The sequence below is a fragment of the Saccoglossus kowalevskii genome, chromosome 14 (genome assembly GCF_978046115.1).
Source record: "Saccoglossus kowalevskii chromosome 14, keSacKowa6.1, whole genome shotgun sequence".
NCBI classification, from domain to species: domain Eukaryota; kingdom Metazoa; phylum Hemichordata; class Enteropneusta; family Harrimaniidae; genus Saccoglossus; species Saccoglossus kowalevskii.
The window spans coordinates 24,235,824-24,263,558 of NC_140654.1; the positions used below are offsets into that span (position 1 = coordinate 24,235,824).

A 27,735-nucleotide genomic window follows, 5' to 3' on the forward strand; every position below is an offset into this window, starting at 1 on the left:
ATGTGCATAGCTAATGAACTATGTCACGTATGCCTATGCCGAGGGCAAGCAATTAATTACCGGGCTACTATAGTTACACACATATTGCAAGTGAGTCTGTGGTTAAGCTGTTTATTTAAAACAGACTACATCACTATGCGACCCTGACGCAGCCAAGAACTTACACAGTGTACGGATACATCAGTCTGTTCGTATGAATGTGATTTGTCTTTTCATGGCTTGTAACTGGCCGGCGATCGCGACGACTACGCTCAGTTTCGATGCAGGATGGTGAGCTATGGTAAGTGAGGAGAGAACTAATTCAATGTGTAATGATGGTACTGGTTTGACTATGTCACGCAGTGACTTGACACTGAGTGTGTTACCCCGTACAACTCGATTGCAGATGACGACGCACACACACACATACACATTGTACTTCTAATTCGCTCATAAATACACCAGATTTCATAGCATACGTGTGTATACTAGTACATTGACCCCTTAAAATATTACTTTGTGATGTTGTGACAATCAGTTGACGTATTTATGGTATAAATGTGCACAAGTTAATGGAACCATGTGGGAACTATTTAATGACACGCCCGTTGCCCCCAGTAATTCGGAAATTGTGAATCTTCGTGAATTTTCGCTCGTCAGAATACGTTACGAAAGCTTTATTTGAACCTGGTAGGGAAACTGGCAGACGCAAACAACAAGAATGTCACACAAACGTAAAACTATTGTCATTTTCTTCATTTTCCCATATGTGGTATATTATGTTACAAGGATGAAGAGATGACTCTCCCCGCTAGTAAGGTATTCTTGTTCTAGTTCCCCCTCTTCTGTCGTATTTCGCTCGTACGTGATATTCTGATTCACGTGAAATTCTGTCTGATTCACGTGATGTTCTGTCTGATTCACGTGATGTTCTGTCTGATTCACGTGATATTCTGTCTGATTCACGTAATATTCTGTATGATTCACGTGATATTCTGTCTGATTCACGTAATAATCTGTCTGATTCACGTGATATTCTGTCTTATTCACGTGATATTCTGATTCACGTGATATTCTGTATCATTCTCGCGATACTCTGTCTAATTACGTCAGCAACTTGTAGGCTTTCAAAGATGCTTCATGATTGGCCACGATCTCCTCGATCCTCCCCATAGGTCTTTGCGCTCTACGCAATTGTACCTCTGTCATAGGCAGCCCCCAATTTTATGATCAATGACCTCACTACGCACGGCTATTTTTCAGCAGTTGTTTTGCCTGAAAACGTACTACAAAACGTAAAATAAATTGTGTGTGACAACCGAACTATTTATTAATGTCTAGCTTTTCTTGAAATGTAAATACAAACAATTTTATCGGGGAGGAGGCAACGGACGGAGTTCGGACTGGCCATAGACCATACCACAATATTGCGTTGTGGGATTGTTATGTCCGAACCGGAACGTGATCGTACACAACTCCGCCAATCACAAACATGACAAAGCGCGCCCGCTCGTGCATTCTGAACTAAAAATCCCACGATGCTCTATAATTTGGAATTACGATATGGTCTATGGAACCATGGCGGTATAAGAGTGGGCGATAACCGAATGTGACTATCGCACACCTTTACAACGCCGCGGGTCTTGTTCACGACTAAATGTCCATCACTCAACTATATAATTGTTTGATTACTTCAAATCAAACAGTGATTGGCCAAGTTATGTTTGATAGATTGCTTCTACAGATTTCAACGCGGCCAGCTACGAACGAGGATGTGCAAACATGTCGAATCGGAAAGCGTACTCAGACAAAAATATCACATAACACTGATACCCTGTTATAATAAGAATTCTTAGGTAGCGGTTAAAGCTGGCACCGATAGTCTACCCACAGCAGTGGAGTTAATTCAATTCAACTGATTGTGGTCAAATGTCTCAGACAAGTGTTCTCGAAGCGGGTAATCTACAACCTGAAAACATTCCCGGCCGATCAAAGTTTCTCAACACATTTCGCAGCAGCTGTAGCTACCATCGCCGTAAAGTTATGAGAAGGAAATAGTTTCGTGAAGTACTCGTATTTCCAGCGGACGGTGTGCGAGTTTGATGGAATAAACAGCTTAGAGGCAACGAGTATTTGCGTCATTAATGTTTTGGGGTCTCGTTGTATTCATTCCAAGTTGCCGTACACTTGAGTGCCCGGGTACTGCGCAGAATTCGCGATCGCCCACGGCGTAGTCGGCCTAAACGAGCTACATGTGTGGTTCGTTACTTACCTCTCACGCTGTTCACAGGAATTGTTCCCTACAATCAGTATTCAATCGTGTTTTTGTAATGTGTATAGAAGTGGTGTATGTTCATCTAATAATTTATCATTCGCTAGGCAAATCAACACAAATTCTCTCTCTATTCAGGTAGTTAAAATAGTTTTCAAATGTTAAAGGACGGTGGTCGTAGCGCTGTGTGTGTTCGAATTTCATGTAAACAAACAATTTACTTTACGCGCGCTGTGTCCCATTTCGAATACGACGCGGCGCGACGACCCCCGCCCTTTAAGTATAAATTACCGTATTTTCTAAATTCCATGATATTTAAGTTATAACCCCCGCCGGTATACCCGACTCATTTATTAAGTGTTATAAGAGACATGTGACTGTTAGAAGAGTAGAAACAAAAATGTAATACACAAATGCTCAAATCATGGAAACAAAAGTCACAGAGTAAAACAAATAGAGCCGATCATTTTACGATTTGGAATACATCGAACGACAGTAACAATTCTGAAATGCCGCAGTCGTAATTATTTCTTTACTGAGACAATGTTGGACATGATAACATACATAGAGATTATTGATTGAAATGTGGTTATTCTTGGGTTCTTGGTCGTCGCGCAGCGCGTGTTCGAATTTCATGTAAATAAACAATGTACTTGTATTTTACACGCGTTGTATACGTCACCATGAGTCCCATATCGAACATGACGCGACGCCCTTTACACTACTTTCTATATACATGTATTAAGTAATATTGTATATACATTCTATATAGTTAATGTTCATTATGTGTAATATCTACATATTACGTACAAGTAACAATAACTATATAAATATAGTTTTATGGTAATTTTAAATTTTTAGCAATTAAAATTAAATAAGTTGTGAAATTACAAACATATTTGTTTTAATGACCAGGATTTGCGGATAATTACATTATTAATTTAAGGTATAAGTTGTTATAAACACTTTCAATTAATATAGACATTTATTCTTAGTGCAGTCGAAAACAAATAATTACTCTTGTGTTCCCTACAATATATTGTAGGGTATATTGTCAAACAATTATAAAGTGAAATCAAGTTTTATTGGAAGCCCGTGATTCGTGTGCATTGCTCAACAGAGTGCACGAACAGCAATCAATGTCAGTTTACGTTCGGCAAATGTTGGGCATTTCACCTGGGTAATCTTTTTTTTTGGTTCTGCCCAGCTTTTTTTTTTAGAATTCGGATGTTGTATACGAACACGACGAGGTGAGGCGTGAACCAAATGACGGCAATGCTTGTCTTGTGGTACCCCAGCCTAATCGGTAGTGAAGAAAGGAAACAGGCGGAGGAAGGGGGGGGGGTAATATTGTGGAGCCAAATGGCGTGTTAATTTTATCATTTCAATTTGAAAAGTAGCGGATTGAGTAATTTATCTGTCCATGTCATTCGTGTATGTTTGTGCCATTTGAAGCGTAGTTGAAACAACTGGAGTTGATAGTACTGTGAATAAAGTGCAACAGTAAAACTGATAAAAAGTTCGAATTCTGCACCAAAATCCGAAAATTAGTAAATACAACTATGACACTCAGTTACAATTATTTAACCTTTTCGGATGCCATATTTTTTTTCTTAATATTGGTGCAACATTTTGCTTTTTGTGTATTATTATTGTGTATTTTGTGTATGACAATTCCCTTTTCTTCAATTGCCATGGCAACCGTACCGTGTCCTGCTCACATCCGACTTTTCCTTTCTGTGACTTTTTTGACAAATATATCCAGAAACTTGTATATATTTGTTCACAATGTAACGTAAATAACAATATTTACGATCTCTAATATTTCCCGAAACAAATACAATCACCAATTCATAAAAGAAAAATATAAATAAATTTAAACAAGCCCACGTCATATATTTATAACACATAAAAGCATAGAGCTGTACGAATACAATTTAGAATGTCTGAATTCACGAGAAAACGTCATGAAAGCAAACGGCCAATCAGTGCTTGTGTTCGAATGAAAACACATTGGCATAATCCTGATAAACAGGAAACTCAGTTGCATAAAATGATGACATAGGCGGGCTTCTCCTGATAATTTCAACAGCGAATTGTCCGGAATATTGTAACGAGGGAAAACACAAAATACCTGACGTCCCACGGGACTAAACAACGTTAAATGAATTCGAGTACGTGTATTCACAGTGGTATGACATGTTCTGACCTCATTTTCATATAGTGGAAAACATTTCCACTCAATGTACGATAATAACACACGATTATAGTTTAAAAGTTCATGGGAATGTACAGTAGACGTGTTTAATGGCGAGTAGTGCAGCGTTCATCAGTGAGTGGACGTGCAACATGTAATAACACGCCGTAAATATCAGTTGACATTTCAGGGTCTTCGTGAGCGTATTTTGAGGCGATTATCTTTATCGAGTTGACCTATTTGGGAGGAGAACTGAAGGAGGGGGGGGGGTAAGAAAATTGAACAAATTATTGATTCAATTTACTTATTTGTGAGCAATATTTTCTTTTTGTTGATGTTGCTGATTTTTTATGAAAATAGTTTTTTTACTTTCTGTAGGTTTTCCCTGCAGATTTATTTTTTTCAGAATAAAACATCTCCCACATATTTTATATTGAACAACCCATAAAAAAACTAACATTTTGTCCGTTCGCTGGTTTTATGGGAGAACATTTATTATTCGGGTTGTACATCATATATGTTTGGTTCGCCAAAAAGCATTATTTTTCCGTGTCTCATTCACATTAGTTTTGAAACGTGCATGGTTATTTTCTGTTTATATGGTTATATATGCCGGCCTAAATTATCGATAGTTGTTTTCACGCAGATTGCTTAATTGCTAAGATTTTTTGCACATATTGATAATTTCAATTCCTACGCCCCCTCCATAATAATAATAATGAACCCTTCCTTGTTAAGTAATATATCTATTGCAGCACTTCTCTATTCGACTGACAGCTACGTGACATTGAAACCTTTGGGTCACCATTGGTCAACTAAACCTTCTGTTCAGTCTAAGAATTATGATGAAATCGCGTCTTCGGTCATCGCGGAATGAACCGACATAATTGGTCAGATACAATGTTTTTATATAATTACGTCACGACAATTTGTCAACCAATAAATGGGGGCATATACTGTCACGTGATAGCTAACAGTATTTACACAAAAGCGCACTGAATATACTAGTATTGTACCTACTTTTCATGGTATACATTGGCACGATATCGTTTCAAATTGACCTTGAAATTTTAGTTATGGCCGAAGAATGTTATTGAACAAATCTGTATCTCGCATTTCCGGTGAATTCGTGAGCACGCTGAAAAAATTGAATACCGCTTTCTATAATCCATACGTGGCGGCTGTGGGTACACCGCTATGTTACACGATTACTCATTTTTTGACGTGTTATGTGAAATATTGAGACATATCACAGATATGAAATGTATACGTCTGCCTTGTGAATAACCGGCGCCTACAAGTACAGACATTTGGCTGAATTATGGTAATTATGAACTCACATTTCAAATCCATTAGTACATCGTTCCCACGATATGCCTGTACTTGTGGGAATGTTTTTATTTTGTTTAACGTACGATATGTATTTTCGTTTTATTTTTGAGTGGCAGACTACTTAATAAATTTGAAAACTTATTGATTAACGTGTCCATCACGAGATGCATAGGGGAGAACTTTTTTTTTATTTCAGGTACCGCAATTCTTGTTTGTGAGGTAGTTTAGTCGCAAAGTTGTTTTTGTTTTTACGCCAGCAATCATATATAATGAAATTTGTGCTGAAAATAATTGGACATTTATTTATCATTCGCACGTAGATTGTCACGTTTGAAGAGCCTATAATGATATGTTTATATTACACTTTCTAGTTAAACAGTTCTAGTACTAGTAGTTTATGTTTATATTGTGCTTTATTAGAAGTGGGCTAGTATGTGACGCATTGTTTGGCACTAAAGTAAATGAGACAGTTGTCGGTATTCGTCCGACAATGGTTGTAACGTCCGAATATGTTTCATTTTGCGTTCAGAATACAAATAAAACACGGATTGTGTGTTACAGTGTTTTACAATGACTATTATGTCCCTCTATGTCAATGCCCTTGAACTATGTGTTGGTTCTGTGTACATGCGCACATATTTACGCTAATCAAATATGTCAACTCTTTGTCAGAAGTCATCGAGTCCTCTTTCTACCAAGATGTTTGTTTTAATGGTGCTTCTGGCTGACCGTCGGGGTTGTAATCTATTTAACACCGAGTCCTGAGAATCGATGCAACATTATGACAACTGTAGATCAACATTAACAACTGATCTGTTAGAGAACAGATATTATATAAGAGACATTTACATTTAATTACACTCGAAAGTCGCCAAAGATGATGTTTTGCAAAGCATTTATTTAACGGTTGCCATGGACGTAAACTAATAACATTCAGTTACAAGAGTTTTGAATATCGTAATGAGAACAATCAAAACTACTTTTCATGGAACTTGCATTCTTTTTTAAGGTCATGCGACTATTATGTGAAGTACTTGCGAGTTGCATTTGAGTCGAAGCATACATACAATCAAATAAATTTGTAGAAAATATCCATCTACTTACGCATTAGTAGTAATCTTGCTCAAAATAATTAGAACACCTTTGTCTTTTCCAACAATATGCATCGCAAAAGTATAATTTATGTTAATGTTCTTGTTTTCAAAATCGCATTTTATTAATACTATGTTGTTCTGTTAATGTTTTTACACCAAATGGTAAAAATGCCGTAATTTTAAAAGTTAATATTTCATGGGTTTGTTATATATTGTTTGATATTTACGATTTATTACTATTACCGTGTAGTTATTATAATATTATCCTAAAGATACAGGCATGCACAATTGATTGTGTGGATGGCTTTGAATAAGTCGTTCATTCATTCATCAAAACTACTACAGTAGTTACTGTATCACAATACAACCCACCAGAGCTACTTATCGAGCAAACCCCATTCCAGTTCATGGTAAAAAGAGGTGTACAGTCACAATAATTGAATCGCCCTCACATAAACTTAAAATTAAGTTTGTTGGGATCAATGCCGAATAGTTGTTATCAGCTCATCCATGATACCAAAGGCAAGTGTTATATTCAAATAATCTGAGATACTTGCTTAACTTGTGGGCAACCATCTGTACTCCCCTGAAATTCTAGATCTTCAAATGGTCATCAATATGCCAACAGCTAATACCAAAAAAACAGAATCAAGAATTGGATGAGCTACTATAAATTGCATTACAATAGTTGAGACACAGATTTTGCTAATATACTACCAATTTGATGTTGTTCCATCTTCAAACACCTTTATTTTTTAGTTCTGCGAACTGTTAAAAACTCATTTAGTATGCCTATATCGTGTTCGTGCAGTTACTTGACGTTGACACAGTATCACTAAAGCGATAATCGATTTCCACAATTTACCTATACATTTAAATAAAAGGTTAAAGCGCGGTTGTCGTCGCGCAGCGCGTGCTCGAATTTTACACGCGTTGTATACGTCGCTATGAGTCCCATATCGAGCAGGACGCGGCGCGACGACCGACGCCCTTTAATATCTAAATTGCGATATTATAATACATTTTGACATTACACTTCCAAATTATGTTAGTGACCCGGCATTTTAAATAATCAACATACGTTCTCCTGCAAGTATACCAACATTAATATGTTAATGTCTGTCATGTATTGCAATGTGAAGAGTATAATGTCTATATACGGATATTGTTTGTACATAACGTCATTATGGCTTCTCAACACGTGCTTTTTGAGTAACTTCAACTCAAAAAACAAAAAATAATCAGCATGCCCGGCTTTACTAGTTGCAATTCCCATACATGTATCACAACAATGCAGTTATATTGAGTTTTCACATGTTTCATATATTTGTTGAATAGAATATGCAAATTATGGGCGTGGCTGATATGACATATAAGCAAAAATGACGACAAAGCACAGCAATCAAGCAATGGGCATGTCATTACCTATTGTTTAATGTATAATATCCCATGTTTTAAATACTAATTTGATTACCCTGGATATAAAGTGTGCACAAAATAGGCGTTTTTGTCAATAACGTCATATAAAAATGCCCAGTGATTTGTTATTCTATCATGCCTATCAACGAATCTAAGAAATAAAATCGCATAAGTACGCACTTTTACACCTATGTTATGTTTCTACCTGACTGTAGTCAATGAAACCCAATATGTTTAAAAATATTCAAAAAAGTACCTTTAATTTAGCGAGTTTCCAGTGCGATAATAATTTTCCTAAGGTATTCAATGCATTGAATATATGCTTAGTACTATGCGCAGTGATGGAGATTGTGAATTTAGCTAGAGCCCTTAATAACGTCACACGCATCTGAAAGGAGTGTCTCGCCAGCCGGGGAATATGGAATGTTCGTAGATTAAAGACGCAGAACAAGAAAGGAAAACTCTCGAATGTGTCAAATACAAAACCGAAAGGTCCAGTCTGATTGCATAATACACATACCAAGGACTCGGAGTAAACCTTCAGACCATGAAATGTACATACGTATACAGATTTACGTTAATGAGATGTGACATGTACTGCGAATCAGTGAAACCGTATCCCTTCAATTAGCATAATATACATAACACTCAACAGATAGTGACAACCAGCTGCGGTAATTAATATTATGGCATAGATGTGACGGGAATTTATAACTAGTACGATGCGGTCATTACGTAGTTTGCATTTATCCTTGATTATTAGTCCCACTGTATGTGACCGGGAGCCAAACAAAGACCAAATTCCACTTAATAATGGTAGATCCCGATATAACAAACGACTATAACGAACTATTGACTGCTTTAAACATTCTTTTTATTTACGTGAAATTTCAAATGAATTATATGGTGAATAAAAACAAAAATTACCTGAAATTGTTTCCATGGAAACAATGAGTTAGTATGTATTTTTTAATAATGTTAAGTCATACTTAGGTTACCATTAGTTTGTAATTGTATATTGTCAAAATGCTTACAACAGTGGTTCACGATTCAAAAAAAGTAGTTCTGATATCTCAACTAGTCACAAGGAAAAAACTCTCTAAAATGTCGGAGGAAATTCCGGTTCAAAAGTTTGATAGCCGAGTCCAGCCTTAACAACTTGAATACACCTCTCTGTGACAATCTAACACTAGCGTATTTAACCACCGTCATTGTAATCTTTTCCACAAAAAACCATCAACCAACATCCAATGTTTGCTTCTGTTGAGGTGGAAAAAACAGACCGAAAATAATTACAATTTAATCCTTGCCAATTTGATCAATACATCCGTTGGCGGATCCTTTGACGATTCATTTGGGAGCATCACATCCCTGATACCAAATCCCGACACTGTCACGTGACAGTGTAAAATGCCGATCTCTGGGATATCATGGCAGATAACATAATTTATACAAGATGAAATCAAATCCCGTAGGTATAATAATTTTTCAAACATTCCACGTATAACTATATCTCCTTAAAATCCACATATACCATTGAATAGAGCGCCATTTCCGGTCAGCGGGTGTTGTGGGCACATACACTAAAGATATCTTAACGATGGAATCGGTATTTATATATCTCGCAGTTCGAGTGTATGTAAGTCCTCTAAGGGCGCAACGATGTGATATCATGAGGGGGTGACTGGAAACGTGTGACAAGCGCAATTATTTGTTCACGGTGTCGTATCTTTACATTTTCATTTTATTGAGTGTGCCAACATTTTTTCCTGCAACATGTTGCATGCATTTTTTTCTCTTTTGCAGCCACCCCCATGGCTTCAAATATTTGTCTCCTAACCACACCGATAAAAATGAGCGTTGTACTGGCAGTATCATACGAACGCGTATGTTACTGTATCACGGCCAGCTCAATATAACACTACACGTACTTTTTTCAGGATATCGATGACGCCACAGCGTGACTAAACACACATCATCAACCACATTTTAAACGCCTAAAACCGTACAGTACTAATAACTCTTTTAAACATAACGACTTTATAATGAGTTTTACAAATGCATTTTTCATAGATCTGCCAAATCTCTAATATGTTTTCGGATCACAGAAAGCGATAGAGAAAACTCCTCCATGGCTCCGCTCGTCGCGTCTATATCGCGCTACATCGAGTTTAATAGAGGTTCGAGACATTCCACTTGGCATAACAGCACACCAACCCAAATGTTGCCATTCGTGACCCCACTTGACCCCAACTTGTAATACGATCCCAACCTCGCCGTGTTGTTTGCCTATATATTTTTCCAATCACTGCGGGCGTTCTGATAAATTTCTTATTAAAAGAAACGAGTGTTGTGTGATGTTGATTGGCTGACAGTGGGCAGCCATCGCCGTATTGGGATTGAATCCATAACTCACCCGGATGTAATAAATGTCAGTATGCCACGGGAAAACTATGTAAACAGTCTTAACTACAGTTGGGTTTTACATCGAACGGAATAACTGCGCAAACTGTACTCCGTGAATTCAAACTAGTTACCTCCATTGTATATATCGAAATCGGAATACTCGCTGGTCATGTCGGTAAGTAATCATAATCATAATTGCCTTTGACCTCTGACCGTTATTATTGTGTGACGTCACTACTGGCCCACGTGCAAGTCTATTTGTGGTTTTAAATTTGTATAGTGAGAAATAGCGACAAGCTTTCAAGTGGAAATTACGTTTGATTCAGTGGCGATGCCTCATCGATTCGATCGAGGTGTACATTTTTCACTTAAGCCGATTATTGCTTCACAACATTGATTTGATCACAGTCCCTCTAGATAGAGGGATAGAGGGACTGTGATTTGATTATGTTTGGTCGCCTACTTGAGCCATGAACCTTGAAATACATTTATTTTTGAGGTCTATGTTTGAGCAAATTTACTTCGACACTACTGTGCTTGAATGTTCCACGTAAAGGCGGTTTCTTTCTTTGTGTAGCAATGCTTTCGTTTCAAGCACCATTAGACATTTGTCTATTGAGTTCGATTTCTTGAAAGTTATGGTATAGGAGTTCTGTTTTTAATGTAATAAGCAAATATTAGTGCGGCCATGCGTATTTTGTATTGAGTCCGATTTCTCGAAAGTTGTGGTATACAAGCTGACTCTGTTCTTTTTGTCTTAAGCAACATGAGTTTGGGCACGCGTGTTTTGTGTCGAGTCCGATTTATCAAAAGTTATGGTATACTAGCTGACTCTGTTCTTTTTGTCTTAAGCAACTGAGTTTGGTCACGCGTGTTTTGTGTCGAGTCCGATTTCTCAAAAGTTATGGTATATGATATAGGTCGCTGCTCTTAATGTCATAAGCAAACATTAGTTTGGTGAAGGCGTGTTGTCTATGGAGTCCGATTTCTTGAAAGTTATTGTATTCTAGTTGTCCCTGTTCTTACCGCCACAAACACAGATACATTAGTGGGATCGACGCGTGTTGACGGCGTAGCTCTAACGCCAGTGCAAAGAAGATGGTTGTTGCTGCGGCTCAATAATCGGTAGGTACCGCGTTCATATATCATCCGTGCTTGAACTCCGAGAGGGATAAAACCTTACCCTGGGCGAATGTGATCACAGAAATAAGAATTTATTAACAAAGTTACTTATCGAGAGTTATTCATTCACTCTTGAAAGGTCCGCACTCGGTTCACACCGGGATTGTGTGTTCATTTTTCAAAATGCCATTAAGATTAAACGGTAGTAGTCCCAAACATAGAATGCGGGCTCAGTGATTCACTGTGTGTAGTTGCAAAGTTGCATATCAAAATAAAAAGTGAGATACAGTGTCTGTAACTTTCGTCCGGTGTATGTTTTACGGGATACGTGCAGTAATAATGTCAGTTTATCTAGTAGTTTATAAACACGCAATTCTAGGTTTCCTATTCACTCCACCTGACATGTCCACTCCACTAACCTCGGCAGGGTTTGTGACAATGGCGGATACGTGTCTACTATTTTATTTTACAACTACATAGAACGTCTCTGTAAGTATGTAAGGGAAGTCCTCACGATGGAATACTTGAAAATTGAATATTGGGCTTCCAAAATAATTATTGAGGTACGAGTCTGATAAGCCTGGATTCCCTGCGTTATCGTAGCAGAATGAGATGATTTGAGTATGCATCAACAATTGTGGCCATCTTGGATAGCAAACTGAATGCACATAGGGCTTCGTTCATTGCAATACGTGAACGTAAAAACAAAGAGTCAGTGAGTAAAAACTTGGTATAATGTGTCAACTGTTTCTTTGACCATGACGATTCATACACACGTAGAACATGACACAGTAACATATGACGTCTTTTTTTAAGTTTCAGATTAAATTCTTTACTGACATGTGTTTCTGAAAACAAAACCTTCAACCGTGATATTATGTTAGCAAGTTGACCAGACACTGTTCTGAAGTCATTTAAACATGTTTTATAGCTTCTCTGTCTTAGTTATATCTTACAAGTAACACGTTTATTTTGCACTGCGTGAACTCAGTCTCGCTAGGGGACGCGTATATCACTCGGCTCACATAAACTTCGAAATAATTTGATGTGATGTTGTTTTGTGTTGTAACTTTAAAGACATCCAGAAAGACGTACTAATACTTTTTGAGAAAATATTATTTCCACATGCCGCATAATTTCTGAGTCGAAATAATCGTTTCTATCCGATCATGTTTTTATCGAAATGACACCCGCTGTCAAACGAATATTTCATTCAAAATTAGACATTTTGATAAATATAGTTATAGGTATGGCATGAATATACGAACACGTCTAAAACGAGATTCGACGACCACGGTAAATCATCACTGTTAGCAGACGCTCATCCTTACTACGACTCGAAATAACCTGTAAAACATGTAAAACCAAATCGCGGGGTAATTCATTTCAGTCAAGAAGTTGTGTGGGACTCAGATAAGGCGTGTGTTACAGAAAGACATTTGACCTTAAAGTGTACAGATAAGATGATTACAAACAAATCGAACGTTTTTATGAAGGTTCAACGAACCAACAAGGCAGCGTGATTGAAACGGTACTTCTTGACTGTTGCTGTGAACTGTTTTATCTCACATTTATGTAGCCCCGTGATCGCACAACTGGAAATACCCAACGTTTATCTGAACGATGCTAGTGTTGGTGTTGCGCGATACTAGTCTCGACCTCTTCAACGGAAGAATTCCCGTTAAACGTTATGCCCCAGACATTAGTAAAACTAGATCTGTGACTATGCGTCATTCTGAAAACAAAAGTAGGGCATATTTTTTTTAACTCATTTTTTGTAGAGAAGTGAATTTATTCTTTTTTTACTTAAAAAGAGAAATTCTTTAATTTCGAAACTCTCACAATTTGACTCGTACCTAAAGCCAAATTTTGGAATATATACGATCGATAATCGATCGACAGCCGCTGAAAATTTGTTATCGCTTGGGAGTACTGCTACTTTATTTTTTTTAATTAGCAGCAACATCTTGAATTAGCTGATTAGTTACTGATTAGCCATTTAGCTAAAATAGCATGCTAGCTAAAAAGACATGTTTCACAGTATGATAGACAGCTGTTGAAATATAGAATAAAATATTATGTCGTTCCTGGGAAGATTAAATACGAATTTTTTAAATTTTTGTTTCTATCGTACGTTAAATTAAATAGCTATGGGACACTAAAAATTGACGTCGGGTGCTTAGTTGTTCGCTGGGTGCGGATTGCGTGGCGCTATCCTCGTTAAAGTATTCCTGCGGGTTTAGGTCATATACATCTAAATACGTATCTTGTGTCATGACAAATATTGCATAAAGTCGATCTTTTAATGTCTACGGCTCCGATCCCTTCACTTTTAGCAGTAACTCTTTCCAATTGGGTCAGTGCCACAGTAGTGTAAAGAGTGGTAATTTCATTTGAGATTAAATATAGTTGTGTCAATCAGACGTAGAAACGGGACAAGAATTTAAAACAGTGGTAATTATTCGATGACAAAATTGACGACTGAAACTCGGCGAGCAAGGTTGCTAACAACAACATTCAAGTATCGTGTATGAAATTGACGTAGCTAAAATCTTGTGTGGAATGAAAATCAAATATTGAAAAAAAAAATATAATTGAAAAAAGAATATTATTATTTTTTTTGGAAGCAAGCTATATTTAGCTTTGCCTTGAAGTTTATTTTGTTTTTATCCTATTTGTTTTACGAATTATATTCTCACTGAAGTATCTGCTATCTAATTATCAGTTTCCAGCAACTTTGCTTAACAAGTAACAAATCACACACCATATTTGTCTAAAATGTTCTAGACGCAGCTGAAAACACAAACTAGAACAAACTAATCTACAACATATTACTGTGCAATTCACTACAACGTGCACGACATTAGGTCTTTTAAATTCTCATTGATGTAATTCCTATACGAATACCGAACTTGTTTATTGCAGTGTACTCACTGGTTATCCACCCTGGTGCAGTTACCTGATAGCTAAAGTACGGCCACGAAGACGAGGGAGTCGGGCGTTTGCTATTACCTCGACCCCAAACAGGCTGTTAGCGTTAGCATCTGACTTGCCATATTTTAACGAAGTAAATCTGTGAATTTAGCGAGTTGCAGGTGTTTTTTTCTGCAGCCCCATCGCGGGCTGTGTTTTGTCGTGACGTACGTGTGTTACGTAACTCCTTTTGTATGAATGAAAATATACCAATGTCCCTTAGAAATCGCATGTATGTCCATGTATGTAATATAGTGAACTACAGTCTGCGTCCCAGCTCGATTCATCTGCTTAGCTCATTCAGCAGAGCGACCATACATCCACACAGCTCGTCGATATGTGAGTTGCTGGGTCAAGTCCAGGTTTTTTGCTGTGCACATAGTATGAAGAAACTTGTACTTACAAAAAATGTGAGGGCAAAATCATTCACCAAACGGGCATTGTTGAGCACAAACCAACTAGTAAATGGGTACTGTTTTGAAATAACAAAGAGTGCTTTTCTAGTCAGGCACTGAACGTTAATTACCTGAGGTGATTGAGAATGCCGGTGACAAAAATTGTAAGACCCTCCCAATCACGAGTACCAAATTTTAAGCTTGAAATATGTTGACCCACCCTCAATAGTATTTGCATTCATAATTGAATATTCATGTCAATCACGCATCACTAAGCAATTCAACGTTAGTTAGTTTGGGGGAATGTAGTAACATTTAGTGTAAACAATCACTTGATACATCCTCTTAATAATTAAATTCAGGATGATGATACAGATGATGATTACTACCACACGACAACCAACAACAATGATCGATGACCAGAAATCGAGAAAAGCGATGAAACAGCCCTCTAAAAAATATGAGATATATGAATGCAGAAACGCCAAAACATAATTATTATATTTCTTAAATTATGTGCAATGAAAGTCTGTATATTGTTTTTGAACTCCAGGTGAACAAAATATCTGGCACACATTAAACTGGTTTCTAGGAAGCATTGACGATACACTATTTTTGCCCCATACATCAGTTTCATCAGAAAGTCATTTTAAATTATTTTTAAATTCTTACTTGGTCCCTTGTTGAAATGCTGCACTTCTTAACCCTGGAAGTTTGTTTGCGGAACGCTTTCAAATTATTTGTCTGGAATTGAATGCAAAAGTTTTAAATTGCAGTACAGGCAATAGGCTAAACAGTCCATCTTTCAAATATCCTGGATAAATCCACTTGATTGTAACATTGTCTGCCAGTTTAACACAAGATATTTCAGCGGAAACACGGTTTCTAGCAACCGTGGTGAAAAAGTACTTCATAGTCTTCAAAAAAGCAAGTGTTAGAAGTTCCAGACAATGATGTGAGCTAATTATAATCACGCAGTGAATACATGTTATACTAATTAAATAACATGAAATAAGTATTTATTATTTCGACACACATGGGGAAAATATTCCACTTCAGTCTGACTTCAATCTACCAGCCATATTTCAATTTATGATGGAGATAAAGTAGACAATTGTATGTTAAAGCCAATGAATATCGAAAAAAAGAATCGAAAAAAAATAATGTTATGTGAAGATTTGAATGCTAAACCAAATAATAAAGTAATAAGCTAATAATAATCAAATATTACTGAGAAAAAAAGTAAAGCTACATTAAATTAACGCATAAACTGTTCAAATTTGAAATTGGTAGAAAGTGTTTAGTTATTAGGAACCACAGCAATGTAAACAACGACAGTATGGACAGATTCATATATTATACCTTCCCTGTCATTTCATTCAAGGCAAAGCAAAACAACTACTAGAATAAGGACTGACTTAATAATTAACTATGTTCCAATGTGTCAATGATACATTCCCTCCTCGTACCTGTGTGAAAATATCGAAATGAAAGAAAATAAAGTAGCATTTTAGGCTAACAATATGTAATAATCATATTCCGTTCATGTGGTGTTTATGGTGGCATTCAACTTTAACATTTCTGAAAGAATGCTTGCAACTTGTTCTTTTTTCACTTTCCACATTCCAATACAACGTCATTTTCTACGTTATTTGAACACAATAATTGTAACTTGGTGGAATGATTGTATCAAGAGCATTTCATGTTATGGTAATATTTGTGCCTTAAGTATATCAGTGCACTATATGCTGGGATATTGGCAAAAGTTGAATAAAAATGTATAGCCATGCTAAATTCAATATTGTACTCAGTGTACAATTACAATGGGTTGTTTCTACTTGATTCACTGTTGATATATATGTGTTTATTTTCATAATACCAGAGTTAAGTTGCAGAGTATTGGAAGCAGACTTTATTTTGTATACTTACAACAAGATATAACGATGATGTGAATGTTAGTTTCAATTAGTGTGTAACAATTGAATCTGTAATTGTTACATCCATGAAGAACAGGATTGTGTTCTTCACAATAGAGCACATTGTCAAAGTCAATGAGAAAAAGTCGTTAATTTCTGGTATGAATTAGATAAATAATTACAATTACAATAGTATACTGAAAATAAAATACACAATCATGGATCATTAAACGAAAATCGCATAGCGAAAATCCAAACCAACTTACATAAGCCAAATATTACAAAACATGAGGGTGATTAAGCTGGTGTTTTATAATGAGTGTGCACATTCTGTTTCACATGTGAGCTGACTTTGAAACATGTATAAAGGCGCATCTAACAGATAGATAAAGATGGTTACCCGTAGGCTTTTTCTCTGTTTGGTTTCCCAATTAACGTACGGTGTTGACAGCATCCTGTAAACGGTATATCAATCAAATCACGTCGTAATCTACTCGTATATATGGATCGTTGTCACGTTTCTACTGTGTCTCAGCTTCAAGCTGACAAATACTAAGGGTGTCTTATGATTAGTATTCATGCTGTTTAATAAAATGTATTGAATGATGGGAAAGCATGTTTTAACCACAATAACATTCACCCATTGCAAGATATATTGCATATCGAGGGCACAGGCTGACCATGGAATACATACCATGTCCCAAGGACAACCGATGGTGGATGCCATCAATGGGAGTGGCGTTTATATTCGTAAGATATTTACCAGCTGTCAGTAAAGTACAAGTTTTTGAGATGAGAAAGCAGCAAGCGGAATTTGTCTAACGCAGTATCTTATCATTGAAATTAACTTCTGATTATTACAATGCCAATATTCGTTAATTGTGAAATAAATTAAAAACAAAGTTATTCAACTTTTTAAAGGTTTAAACTTCTACTAAACAATAGATTCATGAAAATATAACATTTGTCCTGTAGTAGTGGCTTTCAGGATAGAGCATCATTAATTGTTACAACTGTTAAATAAGATATATTCTGGCACTCGTCCTCCTCTTAAAATATATTGTATGAAGTACCCCCACGATAACATTGATGAGTTGTTAAGTACATTGACCTGTTACCTAATCAAACGGCAATATACCAAATGCACATGTGATAAGTCATTGCTCGTAATATTGTGACGCTTGGCTTGGGGGATCTTTTATCGATCAATAAAAATGGTTAAATGCAAATATCATTACAATTACATTATGTTCTTTGTCACAGAATGTTCTCATCAGCATAGCGTTTTCTTACTGTAATACATTAGTTAACCAAACTCAAGTAGCGACAGACAGTTTGCCAAGTTATACTATAAAATGAATTTTCACTGGGTTTAAATTTCACTGATTTAGCATTTCAGGCATATTCAGTGGGTTTTAAATTCACAATTTTATCATTTAGATAATGTGTTCTATGCTCAATTTTACATATTCACTGGGTTTTAATTAAAACCCAGTGAATAATAAACGCAATTACAGTATTCTCAAAAAAGTTGATCCTCAAACAACAGATCTAAATTAATTAAATGACCTATTGTCAGGTTATCTCATTACAAATCAGGGAAGGTAACTAATTTTGCAAATTCTCCTAATAACAATGGATTAATAACTACGATTTCCATTTAGAGAGCTCCCCCACATACATCACATAGAATCCATTTTATCATTTAGATAATGTGTTCTATGTTCAATTTCATATATTCACTGGGTTTTAATTTAGCACATTTTCCAGTCAGCGAAATAAGCAAAATTAAAACCCAGTGAATAATTAACCTTTTTACAGTAGTTTTACCAATTAAGCAAGCATATTGACAGATTTGAAAGACTCTGTTACTGTAACCATGTGCTTATGAGTGTATAGCTTCCTTTATTTTGGCATCGACAGTCTTGTCAACTATTTTGATTTCAAAGCTTTATTTTACAAAGAAAATACATTCTTTAAACAGTGGTCAAAATTAACAACCCATATTGCTGCGTTAACTACATTTGCATATTTACATGTATTTTAAATAATTAATAAATCACACAGTCAAGTATAATTTTAGAACATCGTCACAGTCTATTGGTATTGAGACAGGGGTTTTTTCACTGCTAGAAGTGGGTAGACAAGACAACTTGAATAGTACTGGACATGAAATAGACATACACCAAAATACCAAGTTAAAGCACCTGGCTTTAATACCACTCAAAATAATTAGATGTTAGGATGACTTTAGTTGTTTACCAATCGATTACATTTTACTTTACGTCAACAAAAAACTTCACTATGCGGATATAAAAACGTACAAAATATTCTGGTGAAAATGCAAAAAAAAAAGAAAAAAACATTTGAAAGGAAAAAAAATTATGCAAAATCGCTGTGACTGATTTGTTTATGTCTTATTCCACATTTAAAAAAAATGTGATATCGCTTTTAATTTCTTCAAAGTACTCATTTGAAAATTCAATATAAGATTTATTTACTTAGCAGTCACATGGGCACTTGAAGATTGCATCCAATGTAACATCTATTTTTAATTAGTTTTAATTATAAGCTTTAATAAAATATATAATTTGTCATGGTTTAAAATAATTAGCGTAAATTTTACTTTTTGAAAACCCCATACTAAATCATTGAGTTTGTAAAGTGTATGGTTTCGTAAATACGTTGAAATACACGCCCTCTAGCGATTAATCGCCTACGTGACGTCAACATGACGTTGATTGGTGAAACTAGCGTCGTTCACATCAGCAACTCCATGTGGCTGTGCAGTCGTACGTCATTTCGAATACAGTGAATCTCTCAAAACATGAGTGTTATTGACGGATGGTCACAGATCAAAATAATAACGACGTTCCGAACACCCTTCATCCATTTACGTCACAGAAGCAGTTTACCACCAGAGGGCGCGACTTATTGGAAAAGTGTATTCATTTGACCATCATTGACAATATTCCTTCACACATGGCGCAAGCGTTTGCATACACACGCAATAACGCAAAGGCTCATGGGTAGACACTTGTTTGTAAACAACGACACGCTATGACTGTATGCGCTGGCGCAGGTGATGACTCCCTTGTTTAGGTAATTACTATTTTTTAATATTACGACTGCTTTTTTGATATCATTCACAGGTAAACCGTACAACGGAGAACACATTGGCGGTGTTTGTGTTAATACTCATTAACATGTCGTTAACATGGACGTCACTGATGACGTGTAACCTTGAAAGTTGCCCGGATGACCTGGACTGTTGGAATTCGACTACGGGAGATATTCGCATTGGATGGGGTTATAGAGACTTCGGTGTGTGTCTGTCATCCAAAAGTTGTTTCGGTGAAAGTAATTTATCCGATGAAGACGATATAGACTTTTCATTACAGTTGAAGCCAATCACGATTCAAAGGGGAGACAGGTAAATATTTTGGTTATTTCTTTTTTTAACTATTTGGACGCCGTAATTTTTCACGCCAAAATATTGATGTAATATTTTTACGTAATTTTCTAAAATTCCCTTGTTAATTTTGGGTGAAATTAAAAAAAATAAAGGCTAATTTCTTGAAAGGCGCTCAAAAGACTTTAAATACGGTGGTTGTTAGATGGTGCACGTTGAAATGAAAACTGCACGTTGTATCATACACTATGAACACTGATAAAAACAATGTTTTGCCGTCCACACGAAGTATTTGTTCGAGGGAATAATGAACTTTGACAGAACGAAAATTACTGGTACATACTTTTAATTTGAAGTATATGCACATTTGACAATTTCATTATTTTAAAGGAATGTCATTCTGCGCGCCACAACAGCGAGATAGTCAGTTTACTATGAATTTTATATCTATCCAAATGTACAAAAACATTAAAAAGTACTCAAATTGCCTCAAATAAACCTGTGTTAAAACCATTAACAAATTGGGATTCTCACTGTACTGTAACAAACATGTGTCAGCTATGGAGCTGTTCCAAGACTAAAGATATGGGACTGGCTTACATTTTGTAACCAAATTGGCCATCCACGAGTGTGACTACGATGACTATAGCAGTCATTCAACACACCAATGTGTAATTAATGGAGAATATAGAAATCACCAAAAAACGAAATTCGGTAATGTATACTGAATTTTGCATTTTTCGTAGAGTTCGTAGATTTGTATCCAAAATGTGGACTGAATATTTTTGAAACAGTTCCGGTCAGAGTCGGTGGGCATTTCATCCCTTGGCATCTTCATCAACAAATCCCCGCATCACTTTAAAGTAGCTTTAGTGGTCTCAGTATCTGGGCGAATCCCGTAGATATAATTGACGAGTCTCCGTTCAGGTTTAGATAAATTATTTACCGTTGGTCATACATATACCATTGATAAATCATCGAAAAATATACTATAATAGTAAAATGTTTGTTATAGAGGCATTTACAGATGTTATTCCCCGGGCGGTCACGTGAAAATAAAACGCAAATTCCTCCAATATGATCGTTTTATAGAAGCGATTGCGTAAAATAGGTTAGCTTTGTACAATGCGACTCTGTATTATATAGTGATTTAAAACATACGAAACGATTGACAAAGATTTGTTTTCCGTAATATATAAGTTATGTTTTTGTTTGCTCGCTAATATTTCTCTATATTTGTGTGTAGGTTGATATTTTACGCTATAGAAGACGATTTTTTATTGGACCCTGTGCTGGTGTCCTACGATGCATTCCAAGAGTGTAGGCCAATCGGAGTGTCTCTTTCAAACAATATTTCTAAAAACGGTATTTACATTGACTCGATGTCCCTACTCCCTGGAGTGAACTACATCATTCATAAACGTCGTGACAATGACCTTTACGCGTGTGACTTTGGCCTGAAGTTGAAGGTATTCGTCAAATATAACCATTGTCGCCGCCGAGCAAACGCGGAGGACGAACTGCAATGTAATGGACATGGGCACTGTGCGTCTTCTAAGGACGAGATTTACAACACTTGCCATTGTTGCCATGGCTACACTGGAATATTTTGCGAAGCAGTCGTCATAGACTGTAACGACAACCCATGCCAAAATGGCGGATTCTGTCAGAACAAGTTTTATGGGAATGACAAATGCATTTGCAGCGAAGACTACACAGGGCCATTTTGTGAAACTATGGTTTCCTTGACAACGGAAGGCAGTGCGTTGGGAACCACTACATTGGTGGATTTAAATGTGATTGGTGTCAATGCTACATCACGATTTCATACAACGACGTCATTACCTAATGATCTCATGGATTTACACTGGGTACAGATACAGTTGTTTATTCCAAGTTTAATATGTCAGTTATGGCAGGTAATTATCTTGTTACTAGTATTGCATTTTTTTGGAGCTACTCTCATGTCCCGTTAGCCAGACGTGATTCCAAAAAAGCGCGTTTTACTCTTTTCGAAAAAAAAATACCTTTGTATTATAAGAGTTGAGTATGGATGACTTTGGTCATAACGCTCTCAGTAGCAATTTGGTACGTTGAAACAGAGGGACTGTGGTTGAAAGCAAACACAACATTGTCAACAAACAAGGTCTGCTAGGTGGAAGGCTTTGCCCAATCAGGCATTGACACCTAGGCAGCGCGCAGGACCGATCGCACCATACGACATTTCGCTCGTACAGGTTCAGTCTCCAAACAACTTTTTCATAAAACCGTCCAACTAATCACTGGTCCCACCAACGCACAATCACCGTCAACTCTTTACTTACACAGTAGACATACTTCCATGTACTATGTATGTATTAATGAATAAGCTACGTCTTTTAGAAAATTAATGTGCACTCGGTTATTGTGCGAATACTTTAGTAAGTCGGACAATACAATTAAATTACAACACGGATTTAATAAATCTGATATTGTTGGGTCACCAGTGTGACATCCTGTTTGTCTCATTTATCCGTGTCACAGATTTCAAACACAAACAACGAACACGGGAGCCGTTAAAGTTGAACGGACCATCTAATTTGCATAAATCGTTGTTCTACGAACGCCAAATACCGGCTGCCAATCTCATACGTTTGAACAATCCGAGATACCAATATATTTACGATTTGAGGAGCAAATTGGTAACATGACCACTAATTTTAGAGTAAATTAATCCGTAGCCGCTAGATGCAAGGGAAATAAAATGCAGTTGAAGTTATTAGAAACGAGTCTCCGCTCATACGTAACATTAAATCACACACACTTGATTCCCGGAATCTAAAACTACTAGAAATATTAAAATTACTAAAATTTCTAATAATGTTATTTGTAATGTAAACCAAAAACTGATTGAGATGTTGGCGTACTTAAAAATAATACTAGCTATGTTGTTACACTTTCAACCCGCTAGCCTGGACCAATCAGTTCACTGGGAATGATTGTATAACATGGAGTATGGAGACTCGAAAATTAAAACCGTTATGTCGCTTCATCACTTGGAATTGCTGTGGTATGTGAGCTGAATACATATAATCAAATTTGCAATCTGTTCACGAAACAAAGTGATAATTTATTGTCAGACAACTGCCAAATCAAAACGCTCTTTACAATATACAATGTATATTCAGTCACGTGATGGACCTTCCAAATAAAACAAGAATTATTATTAATACATGTAATACCACTTTGAAATTGTGAAAACAGTTGTATTTCATGAACAAAAAAGTGCGTACTGGTCTCCAGTAGAAGATTTTATATAACTTCAAAATAAAACGTATAACAACCATTCAAAACTAGAACTTTTAACCACACGAAGGGTTTTCTCCATATACATTACATTTCATCTACATTATGAAAACATTTGAAAAACACTCAGAACGGCGGTTTTTCGCATTTCTTGTATTTTACACGCGTTGAGCACGTCGCATGGGACCCATATTGAGCACGTGTACGACGCGCGCGATACGACGACCTGAACACATTAATATTAAACACGTGTGTCTTTATTTCCAACAGAGTAACGCGACAGTAAAGGACGAAGTGTACCGGTATGCATACACACTGGTTAGAGACAAGTTGATACCTTCGGCAGTTAGATATTGTACGGTCGGCGGTGCCAATTTTGGGATAAGTAGCCTGTATGACGTCATTTCCTGTCTCAATGACGGCACGGTATTGAGGTGAGAAATGTTATGCAATTGCAGTATTGATAAGAACATGGACGTTTGTTCGTATTTGCCAGAAGTTGACTTTACCGACTAACAACAGAGGAAATGGATGTTGGTCTATCTTTTCAATAGACTAAGATTGATAATAAATAGCGTAACTTGCTTTCCTTAATTATAATTATATTTACTTTAATTTGAAAGTTAAATACTGGTACAACGTCTGTAGTAATGTATTAAAATCCAATTTGCATGCATATCCGTCAAAGCGGTGCTGAAAATGTTATTTGTGGCGGAGATGCTACAACGCCCCCAACTTCTGCATTTTGATGATAAGTTGGCCACCTGTCATGTGATGAACATTTTATTGCGTTTTGAGCTTTGAATAATACTAAAAAAATATTTCATTTGAATGTTTTTTTTTTTAGATTACGACTAGCATCGTCGAAGTCTTCATCAGTTTCAACATCCGAGTTACTTTGCATAATGTTATACTACATGAGAAACACGTCACTGTCATTAGAAATATACAACGCGAGTCACGAGGTATCTGACAGCTTCCCACTGCCAGTGTACTCTGTCGATGGGTCTAATTGTTGGAATGAAGATACCATAGCAGCACTTTGTAACCAAACCAATAATGGAACCTTAGGTGTGATACATTACATTGTCATAGGGTGGTGTATTTGCGACGTTCATAGTAACCAGGCAATAAGGTGTACACAACAGTATACACAGTATTACGACGAACTTACTCCGCCTCGCAAAAAAATCACGGGCTTAACTCATTTAACTTCGCCAAGTCAACCCGGAGTCAAGAAGGGCTCCAAAAAACGCCCTCACGTTTTGTTGAATGTTGATTTACACTCTTTTTATCTTGAAATTATACGATGCGCCGCCGCATTACTGGGAATACATGGCCAGTATAAGTCTCAATATGACCGAAACAAACAGGGAGTAATTATAATATGGTTACTACTAATATCCTCGTATTGTTGATATACTGTGTGTATAACAATTATTTGGTAATCTGTGCTGATATTGTCAGATCCAATGTAACACGCTTCGTTTCTTTTACTGTTTCACAGACTTGGCAACATTGGCGCCCTCAACGACGAAACACCTTTTACCGATAAAACCTGTGTGGAAATCTATAGAGCATCCAGCCAAGAACATTTTGATCGCATCCATTCCAGTCTGTTCACTTCTTTTATTACTGTTCATTGCCATGGCAATATGCATTTATTTATACAAACGAAAATACACAAAAAGTTACACGTGAGTATATATTATTATCGATGTCACTGATCTTTTCTAGTATTTGGTGTTGGGTTTCAATGTAAATCAGTGTATTTATGAATAATAGGTGACTGAAATATATGCGATAATTAATGTAATTTTGATCAATTTTATGTTTTGCCAATTAAGTGTGTACTAGTACCAAAACAAACAAAATAACAAACAAGGCCACAAAACGAAACACAATACAACACGACACAACACGATGCGACACGACACGACACGACACGCGACGCGACACATCACAACACAAAGCAACGCATCACACAATGCAACACAACCCAATAAAACACAACGCAACGCAACACAACGAAACGCAATACAACACAACGCAACGCAACGTCACACAACGCAACACAACCACAACGCAACGCAACACAACACAACGCAATGCAACGCAACGCAACCCAATAAAACACAACGCAACGCAACACAACGAAACGGAATACAACACAACGCAACGTCACACAACGCAACGCAACACAACGCAACGCAATACAACACAACGCAACACAACAGCACAACACAACACGACACAACACAACACAACGCAACGCGACACTACGCAACGCAACACAACGCAACGTAACACAACACAATGCAACGCAACACAACGCAACACAACGCAACACAATGCAACACAACGCAACGCAACGCAACACAACGCAACACAACGCAACGCAACGCAATACAACACAACGCAACCACAACGCAACGCAACGCAACACAACGCAATGCAACGCAACGCAACACAACGCAACGCAACACAACGCAATACAACACAACACAACGCAATGCAACACAACGCAACGCAATACAACGCAACACAACGCAACGCAATACAACACAACACAACGCAATGCAACGCAACGCAACGTAACGCAACACAATAACAACGCAACGAAAAGCAACGCAATACAACGCAGCGCAACGCAACACAACGCAAAGCAACGCATCGCTGTACAATACAACCACAAACTGTATAGAAGAACGTGCGACTTTGAAAGGAAAACTTCGAAGGAAACCAAAGTTAGATTCTCTTTTCTACAGTCTACGATGAAATCCAACACTACATAATAAAATACAACAGAACTAAACGCAACAAAACAGAACACAGAAAAACAAAATAAAATAATATTCAATGTTTTCATTCTCTTCAAAAGGTTCAAAGAAAGTATTCGGTTGGCTAAGCTCAAAGACAAATCGGGAGAAAACAACGTGCGAACAACTGACGTGAAAGTGCCAGCAAATCGATGGTGGATAGCCTATAGCCGTGCGTCTTCAGCGGAATCCCCAAACAACGGCATTGCTTCGGAACCACGGCAAAGTGTGAACGGTTGTCCCATTCTCATTCAGGAAGGGGAAAGCGATATCACCGAATACAAACCAACAACTTCGTCCAGATCTCGGACAGCAACTATTAATTCAAATGATACAGATCTGAATCAAATGAGCGCAGACTCTGATACGACGTGTCCAGGAACGCCCAGCGGCAGCGTTGATGACACGGTGAAAATTATTAACGTCAAACCCGTTACTGGCGAGGATAGCGTTCATATTTATGACAACCTCTCTTTTATGGAGGAAGAAAATGACATTGAAGATATTCTTAGTTTGTAATAATGTTAGTGTAACTAAAGTGTTGCTATAGCAACACCACAGATTTACAGCAAAACGTGTTAGCTTCGCTTTGCAATGTTAAAGTATATATGATTGTAACAAGTTCTGAACCAGCGATTGTACAATAAAAGTTTCTTATTGAATGGTGTTATTGATAACATAGTGACAAATTCAACGAGTAATACACTACACTAGTGTGTAATATACGCAAGGCGTTAACACACACATATATATATATATATAAAGTAGTGTATATAAAATAGTGTATATGAGGTAGTATATATGAAATAGACACAACTGTGAATCTCCTAAACGGGAACTATTTGACTGAACACTGTTCAAAAATACAATTTGCTCTCCGACATGGTGTATAAAACAGAAAAACACACAATATATATATATTCGTTTGCATTGCGCGCGTCTTTAATGAACCACTATTTTAAATCAAAAATATTTGCTTCAACAACACTGACTGGTTGCGCCCTCAATGGTGCCGAAGCGCTTTCGTGACGTAAGTGGATGAAAGTATTAACAGTTACAAAAAAAATCGCTATCTACGTCACAGTAGCTTTTCGTCGCCAGGGGGCGCGACTTC

The 27,735-nt window shown here is 36.8% G+C and overlaps 1 protein-coding gene across 2 annotated transcripts; it reads left to right on the forward strand.

The window, feature by feature from the left end:
- The first annotated feature begins 173 nt into the window (after window positions 1-173).
- LOC144351337 (uncharacterized) lies at window positions 174-27,283 on the forward strand. 2 transcript variants are annotated; one of them, XM_085507712.1, is made up of 7 exons: window positions 174-280; window positions 20,258-20,538; window positions 21,764-22,436; window positions 24,073-24,236; window positions 24,650-24,873; window positions 25,310-25,499; window positions 26,684-27,283. In XM_085507712.1, the coding sequence occupies exons 1-7, from the start codon at window positions 278-280 to the stop codon at window positions 27,138-27,140; spliced, it is 1,992 nt and encodes a 663-aa protein (XP_085363838.1). In that variant the 5' UTR covers window positions 174-277; the 3' UTR covers window positions 27,141-27,283. The 2 variants fall into 2 exon arrangements, with proteins under 2 accessions (XP_085363838.1, XP_085363837.1); XM_085507711.1 differs by lacking the exon at window positions 174-280 and adding an exon at window positions 10,756-10,874.
- The last annotated feature ends 452 nt before the right edge of the window (window positions 27,284-27,735 follow it).